Raw genomic sequence first — 11,256 nt, 5'->3', positions numbered from 1 at the left:
TCCCTGCTGATTAGATGCAGGGAACTCTAGACAATGAGTTAGGATACCTGGATTTGAGTCCTGCCTCTGCCACTCATTATGTGGCCCTTTGTTTGTCTGCAAACAAGAAGATTGGATTCTAAGCTCCCTTCCAGTTCTATGGTCCTTTGACTCAGAATCCTTTTAAGCCTAGTTCATCACAGCAGTTTAGATCATAGCGGCTTCCATCATTGAGGGCTCTCAATGTGCCAGGCAAATTGCTAAGTACCTTAAATGCACTATCTCTTATGATACTCACTGCAAACCTATTATTATACACATGTTACAGATTCAGAGAGATTAGAGCATAGTGATAATACAGCCACAGCTGTGAGTTCTCTCCCCAGGTGGGTCACTGACTGCTCCCCTAACCTAACGAATGGGGTCCAGCAGAAGAAATGTAGGTAGATTGGTCATTGATTTTTTTTAAAAAAAGTTAGCATCAGCCTCAATTCACTAAATGAAGATAAGGCAGGGGTGGGAGTAGTCAGGGCAATAGGGGAGGGAAAAAGACATTAACTAGCAGAGCCAGGTACTTTGTACACATAGTCTAGTTTAATCTTTACAGCAACCCTATGAAGTGAGCTCGTTATTCTACTTCCACGACACAGATGAAGAAAATGAGATTCAGAGAAGTCAAATAACTCGTGTACATTTGCCACCACTGGTCAGCAGCAAAGCCACGGTCTGAACGTGTTTTGTTTGACTCCGTTTATCACACTGCACTGGGACAACTGTTTGTGACCACGGATTTCAGGGCCTGAGCAACTATACACACAGTTATCAAGGCCAAGGCTATGGCAACTGACAATGAAATAACTGGTCAATTCAGTGAAAGGAAGAAAAATATATTTCTTTAAAAAGTCAGTCCTTTCTTGACTTTGGCTACACTGGGATCTCCAGGGTCTGAGGCCCAGCCCCTGCCCTGCAGAACCTCTTTCTGGACAAGTGCTGTCCCACCCACGAGAGAGGAAATCAAGGGCATGGAACTGATCACAGGGGGGACTGACCTTAGGTTCTAAAGTGACGGAGGCTTTAGAATAGGCACATGGGAGGAAGTACAAGAACACAGGCAGGGACATAGGCCTCGCAAACTAAGCCATCTTCAAAACAGAAAGAATCAGAAGAATCAGTTGTTCTATTTCTCTTAGACCTCATCCTTTAGGAGTAGCTCTTGAAGAAGAACCACACAGCAGGGCCTCCCTGGGAGAAGGCAATAACTGACTCTAGTACAGAGAGACACGTTGCCCAGACTCTACCGGGACGTAACTACACACCTACCACCCAGAGTAGCCTACAGCAGTGTGTATAAACTGGCTCTCTAAAAAACAAACTAACAAGAGCAGTCCTGCTTTGCAGCACTTGCCAATTTCCACGGTATAAACACTCCCAATTCAAGCTACTAATGTTTTGACAAGCGGCTTGCAAAAGTCCTACATATGTATCAGCTGGCTCTCACAAGGCAGTGGAAGCCAGCTCCATGCACCACAGGGTAGCCAGCTCTGAGGATATACCATCTTGAGAAAGCAGGAGTCTTTTTGGACATGGCCCACTGCCTTCCTTCCCCACTATGGTTCCAGGTGTACCAAGATATTCCCAGTCCTTGTAATTCTTACAGTTCCTTCTACCTGGGGTGTTCTTCCCCTTCTTTTCCTTCTAAGAAAGGAAGGAATGCATCCTTCACGTCCAGGCTGAAAAATATTGTCTGGTAAGCCTTCCCTAGCCTCTTTAGGCAAAGCTCATTCTCGATCCTTTGCCCACACCTGTATTATCTGCTTAAATTTCTGCTTCTCCTACTAGATTGTGAGGTCCCTTGGGGAGAGGGCCATGCTTGCTTCATCTCTGAACTAGGAGCCAGACACATAGGAGGCTCACAATACATGACTGCTAAATGAATGAAGTTATGAACTTATCGCTGATTTTGTTAGGCAGTGAATGACATCACTCCTTAACCTAGTTTAAATGTCCCTGTCCCCGGAAGGCCCATAAAATCAGTTCTACTGGTAGTGGTTGGACAACAGTGCCTAGCAGGGTATGTCTTTTCTCTAGCTGTGGGCAGGAAGTGCCCACTGCAGGGTAAGAGCTCCTTCTGGCCAATCTCAGCTCCGAAGGGATGTTCTGGGAAGACCCAAGCCACTACAGTTGGCCTTAAACTTTTGGGCAATCACAAAAAGGCGGCAGATGAGGTAGATGTGAAGGCAAGAACTTGATCCTTCTCTTAAGCTCCCCCCAAACCTATAAGCCTTCCACAAGGGTGGACTGTGTCCTCTAAAATGTCCCCTCAGGACTGACACAAGAACCCCAGAGTCAGAAGGAAGAGCTAGACCGACCCTCTCAAACTGGGAATTTCCAACCTGCAAGAGAGAAGTGGAGGGAGGGAATGAAAAGGGAGAGAGTGAGAGGGGAAGGATAAAGAATAAGAATGACCGCAGAGAGTAGAAACATTCCCTATATACACAGGTGATAAGAGCTGATAACAGCAACGACAAAATTAAGAAAATAAAAACACTGCTCTCAAAATTTTAGACCAGCTAACACAGAACTAAATAGGCAATAACTCGGGCTGATAGAAAGCAACAGGGCATCAACCACATAAACACCCGGCCACTTCAATGCTTCTGTCTGTATTATGATGACACTGGTTTGTTGACACCACACCGTCCCCGTGACCCCAGGCACCACCCTGGTGCCTGACTCACGGAGGGGGGAGGTTGTGCAGGGTTGATGCTGACGAGGAGCTTTTGGGGAAAGACAAGTTATCCTTGACTGGATGCAGATGGCCCAGTGAAAAATGAAATCTGCCAGCAGAGGCTGCCTTTATCAGCTGGAGAGGGTCAGCAGGGACGAGACTTCCCCATCCCCGGCCTGCCTGAACGAGCCTCCGGTTTCAGCACCATATCACAGACTGTCCTAATGAATTCTTCTGACGGGCTGGAGCCTGCACGTATCTGCTTCTAGGAGTGCATCCTGGCAGGCTGGGGCGTGGTACGGAACTCGCCTGGTGTTTGCATTCCGCCTCATGGAGTTGGCAAGGAATGCTTGCCATGGGGAAAGAGCTGTCAGAATCACCAGGACTGAATGCCCTGCCTAAACCAGCCATCCTGCAACTATCGTGGGCTCCCCTCACTGACTTCCAGTGGCCAGGGGGGTGCCCAGGAAAGGCCAAGAGGCTGCCCAGGGCATGCCAAGCCAGACACCCAGTGGGTGCCCACAGTATCAAAGACAAAATTATAAGAACAAGCTGCTGTTTATTAACTAACTTCCCATTATGTGCCGAGCCCCACACCAAGGCACTTTGCCACGTTTATCCTGTACAACTGTCCCATGAGGTCAGTGTTACATTCCCACCTTAGAGATGAGCAAACTGAGGTTTCAGTCCAGCTGTCCAGAGTCATGGGGCTGGTTAAGTGGCAGATCTGGGGAATGAAACTGAGCTTCATCTATCCACACAGCCTGTAATCCTAAAAGGACTAGTGTGGAGGAAAATAGACAAAATGAAACAAATACCTGGAGATTCTGCAATAGCTAGTCAGATAAACCTTTCCTTTTTCATCCAGGTTTAGTAGCATCGTGATGACCGTAGTAAAATATTGATAAAATATGAATCTATCATTGGGGTTTGAAAAAACCCACACACTATAAATTCGTCTCAGAACCCAGAACCAGGAGTTTTTAATTGCCGCTGCTTTTGGTTATTTGAGCTATTGTTCTTCTCGTTCAGTATACCAACCAAGGAGTGCAGAGCCAGCAAGGTGTTTCCGAAGACCCAAACTGGCCCCCAGGCTGAGACCCACAGCTCTCCCGGTTCCTCGATGCTGTACCTCTTGCTGACACAGTCCATGTTTCGTACCTGAGCCAAGGCCTCTGGATACTTTCTTCCTCTCTTCTCACTTGGGAAGTTGAAACCAGCAGCAGGCATTTTGATGGGTTCAGAGGGGACCTTTATACGAAAGATGCCTCACGACACCTGGGCATAGGCCTGACATCTGATGAGGGTGGGTCCCAGCTATCCCTGTCTGATAGCCACCAGCTGGCCAGGGTGACTGACAGGTGGTGAGGTGACCTTGTGTCCCAGTCCCTTCAGTCTCCTGGAGGATCACAGAGACAACTGTGGGACAAGTGCAGTTTGGCAGTTGCTGACTACCTGCCCCCGCTGGCTTTGCCCAGCGTGGCCCATGTCTCCTCTCTGCAGTACAGCGGGCCACGGCTTGCTGGTGGGGTGGCCCAGGGCCAGTGCGGGTGAGAACCCAGGGACAGGTTCTGCCTCAGTCCTCCTTGAATAGCTTTGCCCTGCTCGATGCACAACTGGCTACCCTGCCTGAGAATGTGGACTAAGCCCCTGTGGCATCCCCTTCCATGGAGGTGAACAGTGTTGTTAATCTGGGCAAAAGCTGAGGTTCAAGTGTTTCAGGTCTCATGGTCTGAGCCTGTATCCCATCGCTGGGATGCTCTTGCCTCCTGGAGGGCATGCCCACCCCAAGGCCTCTTTCAACAATCCTCATGCTTTGCTTTGGGCCTTTCTAGACCGCTCCTGTTAGAGGTGAATGGAGGGACTCACCAGGGGCGGAATCAGCAAGCTGAACCATTGTATCTTGCCACTAGCGGTTGGAATTTACTAGACACTTACAGGTGGGGGGAGGGTCTTCCAAGATTCACAGCTCCTCAGCTGCTTCTCCCAGGGCCCAGGAGTCTCTGTCTAAAAACAGTGGCAGCTTGTCTCCATGTGACGGCATCAGGAATCTTCCTCAGAACTTGCTTTGTGCTGCCCACCCAGCGAACTCAAAGGCATCTTCATCAGGACTCTACGAGAAGGGATGAACTCTGCCTCACTCGGCCTGGTGCTAGGAGGAGGGCAGGTGCGGCCTCCCTGGACTTCTTTCCCCCATGAGACCTTTGTAAGCCCTTACGAAGGATCACTGTGCCCCTTCTCCACTGCCAGGGCAGAAGGTCTGCTGCAGTGGGGACTGGAAGGAAGGCTGTAACCACGGTGAGTGATAAAGGCCACTGAGATGGATCATTATATTTTTAGACCTCAGAAAAATTAGGACAAGAGACATCTGTGACAGGCTCCCTGGCCTTCCTTTGGATGGTAAGGGCCCAGAGACATCCTAGAAAAATGGAGGCTGCCCGCGGAGACAAGGGGATAATCCGATCCATGCGACCCGTCAGGAGCTTCCCTCACCTCCACCGTCACTAGACACCAGTAACTTCCTCCTGCACCCGCTCCCTCTGACGCCGAGCTCCTGGGGAAAGCAGGATGCTGCTTTTAAAAAGTATTCGTTGACCTTGAACTTTTAGATGTGTTTCTCAATTTTCCCCTTTTATCACTGTCTGGCTAACGTTATGCTGGGTCATTTAAGTTCCGGTGTTTAATATAAAATATTGAATGAAAACATACTTTATGGGCTTCCCCGGTGGCGCAGTGGTTGAGAGTCCGCCTGCCGATGCAGGGGACGCGGGTTCGTGCCCCCGTCCGGGAGGATCCTACATGCCGTGGAGCGGCTGGGCCCGTGAGCCATGGCCGCTGGGCCTGCGCGTCCGGAGCCTGTGCTCCGTAACGGGAGAGGCCACGACAGTGAGAGGCCCGTGTACCGCAAAAAAAACCAAAAAAAGCAAAATGTACTTTACGAACAGGCTCTGCAACTGGAAACGGGAGGAGGGAACACTTTGCCAATCATGCCTATTATTCCTCTGGACACCTGGCAAACATTCCTAGCATTCCTGTTCCTCCTCCAGGCCAACATGCCCTGAGACGAGGGGGATAAATACCGTAAAATGAAGGGGTTGAGAGTGTGGGCTCTGAATCAGAGTTGGGTTTGAATCTCTGCCATACGCAAGCTGTGAGACCCTGTGTGAGCTACTGCGTAGGGTCTCAGTTTCTTTATCTGTAAACTGGGAACATTCTCAATAAGAGAATGCATGTACAATGGCACTGGTCTGTACATAAAGTTCCGATAAATGGCCCCATTATTATCATTTGCATGTTAGCCCTTGAGCATCTCCCATTTGGGAAGGCCCTGGGTGCATGTTAACAGAGCTGGGGTGGGTTCACATGGGGCGTCGGGCCCTGTCAGACAGAAGCCCCCTCTTCCTGACAGACCTCCCTGATATCCGCACTCCATCCCTCATCTGTCTCATCTTTCTTCGCAGAGTTGTCCCCCTCTTTCTACCCCTCATTTCTTTCTCCTGGAGTCCAGCTGCCTCCTCAGTGGCCCTCAGAATCCCTGCCGTGTCAGGCAATCCTTCTCGCCCAGTGTCAACGTCAATGCTCCCAGGATGCCGAGAAGGGGAGAAGCCATCTGTTTCAGCCAACCCACCTTCTACACTAATCTTAGCCCCTACTCCTGGACCATCTCTCAATCCTCCCCGCTCCATAAAAATATCTTGTTAACTCCTAAACTCACATTTGCTAATTTGGTCTGCCTTAGCTGCTTGTATCTGAGATCTGTCTGAGACTTCCACTCATAGCTAGCTGATTTTCACAGTGTGCTTAAAGGCATTGACTTTCCTGAATCTGCATCCTCAGGAGTTTGTCCTCATCCCCTCACGAGTGTCTGAAACAAAACTTTATTCAGGAGGTCCTGACTGTGTATGGCTGTCTGCTGGCTGGTCTGGTGGATTTCCAGCCCTCTGAGAGATGACCTTCCCTATGCTGCCTGGCTCGCTCTTTCCTTCTCAAGGCTGCTTGAAAAATGGAGAAAAGCCCAGAGCCCTCCACTGAAGCAGCTACTTTCTCAGTGTAAGAAATCAGACCATGTGGTCATCAACATTATATCATTTACATTTATTTATTAAGTTTTGTGCAGATTTCAATCACTTGAAATACAATAAAATAGTCACTAGAAGCAAAGACCTGAATAAAAAGGGCCAAGACCTTCATATTTTCTTGGGGATTTGTTTCCCTTACTGTAGTTCTTATACATTCACCTGTGAGAAGTTCCTATGAGCCACTCTGCCTGCTGCAAGCCTTTGAAGAAAAGTGCCCCTAGCTGGGAACCACCGTTCTATTTACACGCACACACACACACCCCTACACCTGTTCCTGACACATCTGTTAGTCCAAAATCAGTGATGCAAACACCCTGCAGGGAGGACAAGTCTCTGGAAGACATTGCCTTTTTCCTTTTCCCTTTGGTACCCAAAGAGCTAAGCAAGTGGCTCCTCGTAGGGACAAGACATGGGGAATTCCTGCCTGGCTCACAGGGAATAAATCCTCTCCAAAGCCACGAGGTTTCAGTTTGTGGGTGCTGGAAAGCACGCCTCAGGGAGGGAGAGGCCTGCTGTGGAGATGTGACCTGAGTGAGGTGTGAGGATTGGATATGCAGGTGGGACCGTGTACCACCTTCTCCTTACCTGGGGGAGGGGGTCTCCCTTGCTTGGGGAAAGTCACTGACAGAGGACGGTCAGGCTGTTTTGGAAACAAAGCGCCTCTAATGGATGGACTCTCCTGCATGCAGCTCTTCTGACTGCATTCAGCACCAATGTCCTGTCCCACAGCCCCGGGTATCATCACAGTGGGCCCCACGCCATCTTCACAGCCGCTCTCTACAGGCTAAAAAGGTTCAGGACAATCTCAGGAGTGTTAGGTGCAAAACTCATCAGTCACCTTATAGCAACTATTTCTCGAGCCCAGCCGTTAGGTCTTTGTAAAGTGTCGTCCACAGACCAGCAGGGTGGGCATCACCTGGGAGCTTGTTAGGAATGCAACCTCAGGCCCCACCCCAGAACTTCCGAATAGGAGTCTGTTCTTCAACAAATTCCTCAGGGAATGTCTATCGATATGAAAGGTTGAGAAGTCCTCAAGGAAGTAACACAGGAAGGGAGACGATCCACTCCTCCAGAAGCTCACACATGGTTAGGAAGATATGACTTGTAGATATGAAACCGTGGAGCAGAGTGCATGTCTATATCATCAAGCACATTTTGGAAGAAAACTTGGATACAGAACACCTAGACCAAGTCCTGCCTCAGCCACTACTTTCACTGAGCCTCAGCTTCCTCATCTGTACAATGGGAATAATACTTGTCCTGTCTACCTTATAGGTAGATGGTCCTAGGTGGAAAGCATGAGACCCATAAAAAATACTATTGAATGTTATGTATGTTAAGTGCCACAGAGGTGCCAGGATGAGACAGTCTGGGAAGATCCACTGGGAGGCTGAAGGTGGCCTTTTAAAGATATTGGACCATACACTTTACTAAAGCAAGATGGAAAAAATGTACATTTTGACCTTTGCACCTCATATAGACTCTAGCCTGAGCTACAGAGAGCTCCCTCCGACCAGCTTTCATCCTGACAATCTGCTCGTGGTCAACTCCACGGGTCTCAAAACACACACTCAGTGCCACTGGGTGTGTTACAAAAGGCACAAAGCAAATAGATGTGGTCTCTGTGGGGAGGCTGACAAGAGCCCTATTGCTGCAAACCTTTGTAGTATATGGAAACGGATTTGTTTGTCATTTTGCATGAAGATGTCTGGACACCGCAAGAGGATGCAGGGGGTGAGGGGGGAGGTAAAGGAAATTAGCATGAGTTCTCAGGTAATCATTTTCCTAGATGATGCCTATTAAGCCTTGGCGATGTACTAGATGTTCATGCTTTTTCCCCCCATTTAATCCTCACTACGACCCTATCAGACAGATAGGGACAAAAAGTCCCCACTTCACAGATAAGGAAACTGAGGACTTAGGATCTGAATCCAGGTTGGTCTGCTTTCCAAAGCCCATGACCTTAACTGCAAGCTAACCTGCTAAAGTAGTGTGAGAATCTCTGGGCTTCCTAGTGCAGATGAAACAACGTGACTGCTTTTGTTGTGAAACCTGGCTTGCTCTGACTCTCTGACGTTTACCGTGCTTGTCCTGAGCTTCTCCAGAGAAATGCCGTCTTCTGGCAGGAAAAGATAAAAACTGCTGATACAAATGAGTCACTACACTGGCTATAATTAACAGTGATGTAAGAAGGGCCTCAGGACCTGACTTTTAGGCAGCCCGAACTTTGAGCTGCACTTCAACGCAGAAAAGTCTCTGTTGTGAGCTGCTATCTGCTCAAGATACATTTTAAATGAAGAAATGAAGCCTGGAATGCACACAAGCTCCCAGATAACGGAGTTGAGAGGGGCGGCACCAAATTAATCTCCTTATTTACAACTGAAAAACCATCCACCAGAACCAGAAAGAGAGTTTATAGTTTATAGATAACGTAGATCTTTGTCTTTCACACTCGGCTGCCCTGGAAAGTCTAAGCAGTTTCCAACCTGCTGAGCTAATTTATAGCAACTACAATTGTAAATTGGGTTGTACTAGGTGTTCAGTTTATACTCTCCTGATTGCAGTGTATAGCAGTGAACTTTTCAAAAAAGACCAGTTATTATTTGCATCTCTCTACTCTCTTTTGGTGACCTGGAGTAAGCAGTGATGCAATGAGAGCCCGATGAAAATGACTCTGAAAATACAATTCCCCCCCGGGGCCATCCACATGGCATGATGAGAGGTGAAGGCGGTGCTCTCTGGCTGCTTCTATGACCAGTAATTGCCTCCTGAGGTTCAACTGAGAGAAATAACGAGTGGTCAGGGCCTGGATAGACTTAAGTGGTCATTGATGTCAGCGTCAGCATCTTACCTGTTTAAAAGAGGCTCAACCGTCCTCAAGATTTGTACACAATACAGCTGATAGAATCTTACCACTTTCCTTTTGAATAGACTTTAATTGAGAGCGAAGTGAAAAATGCAGGTTACATTTTTAGTGTTACTTAGTGTTATATGTTGGAAGATCAACACCAAAACAGTGATGCATCTAACATTTATACATTTCCTAACTTTAGTTGTCACAGAGCAAATCATTATCAGATATATATATTTACACAATAATTTCAAGCAACAGTAAATAATAAACTCCCTCCCTTAAAAAGCGAAAACCAAACACACACATACACCCAACCACCTTTAAACAATGGATTTCCTCACACTAGTAAGTCTCATTTTTTTTCACATATACTTGTAGACCCAAAGTTACTTAAGTTACTAAAGAATAGTCTTATCAGTGGAGATCCCGGACCAGCCCTTATTTTCTTTTAGAGTCATTTTAATTTTTTACAACTTGAAGCCACATAACCAGTGTGGTCTGTATACTCTCTTAAGGACACCCCAAATGATAAAAATGAATTCCACTTCCTTTGTGTGAGGAGATATGTACATCTCTGAAGATGCATATGATTACAACTCAAAAAAGTCAAAAAGAAACACAAAAACAAAATCTCAGATCCTCAAGAACGGTTTCTTAAGAGCATTGTGCTAATGTTACATTGAATTAACTGAATGATAAAAGATTCTTTTAGATATCTCTGCAGAGGTACTGGTTAGCTCTGATTCTTTTTTCAGCTGCTTGAAATGCTTGAGTTTTAAAAGTTGCCTGGTGGCGCTACACCCTGCTTTCCAGGTTAGCAGCCTGCCTAAGCTCCGGAATGTCGGACGGGACTCACCGCCAGTGCCTTGCCCTCTGATTTATTTCTTGCTGTTGCTGTTAGTAAATGGAAGCCATGACAAAGTTTACATTAGCAGACGCATCCACATGCCCTGGCCTATAAATATTCTATGATGGAAAAAGTTACAATGACTCCATTCCTCGTGAAAATGAGCGTAAAGGGAGAAGGGGCAGGGGGGAACATTACCAACAATGGCTCTTCTTAACAGTGGAAAATCCAGACCAAATGGCAATGGGCTTTTAACTAACTGGACGCTGACAGCCACTTCTCCAGAGCCTTATGAGTCAACTAAAAGTCGGCTAAGTAGAGACCAACTCCTCTGGGCAAACCTGGTAGGATCCAGTAGTACAGGCATCTTTCTCAGAAGCTGGATGAAGACGATCAACCTCCGTTTCCTTCTTAGAGAGGCGAGTGAGGAGGGATTTTAAAGTCAGCTTTGAAAGTAGTTCACACACTGTCCTGCCTGAGACACAGAACGGTGCCTGGCGTGGACGCCTCAAAGCGCCAGCTGGAGTTTGCTCATGTTTCTCTGGTGCATGTTGTGATGGCGGACTAATTCGTCTGACCGGGCAAACTTTTTCTGACAACTGGGCCACCGACAGCTGAAGGGCTTTTCACCTGTTGACACAATGGCCAGTCAGAGACACTTGCGGTGGAGAGATGGGGCGCAAGTTCAATCATCAAAGGCCCAAATTAAATCATCACAAGACACCCACTCCAGATTCTCTCTAACTCTTTTCCTAAGCTAACAAATCGG

The 11,256-nt window shown here is 47.5% G+C and overlaps 1 protein-coding gene across 4 annotated transcripts in view; it reads right to left on the bottom strand.

Moving 5' to 3' along the window:
- Positions 1 to 9,702: 9,702 nt before the first annotated feature.
- Positions 9,703 to 11,256, bottom strand: part of WT1 (WT1 transcription factor) — a 59,346-nt gene continuing 57,792 nt past the window's right edge. For all 4 annotated transcript variants that reach the window (XM_007460911.1, XM_007460912.1, XM_007460913.1 and 1 more), the window contains one exon: positions 9,703 to 11,117. In XM_007460911.1, the coding sequence (XP_007460973.1) occupies positions 10,996 to 11,117 (122 nt within the window). In that variant the 3' untranslated portion in view covers positions 9,703 to 10,995. The remainder of the gene's footprint in view (positions 11,118 to 11,256) is intronic.

This window comes from Lipotes vexillifer, unplaced genomic scaffold (assembly GCF_000442215.2).
Source record: "Lipotes vexillifer unplaced genomic scaffold, Lipotes_vexillifer_v1.1 scaffold627, whole genome shotgun sequence".
NCBI classification, from domain to species: domain Eukaryota; kingdom Metazoa; phylum Chordata; class Mammalia; order Artiodactyla; family Lipotidae; genus Lipotes; species Lipotes vexillifer.
Note: the sequence above shows the minus strand (reverse complement) of the source record. Positions and strands in the feature narration are given on the sequence as shown.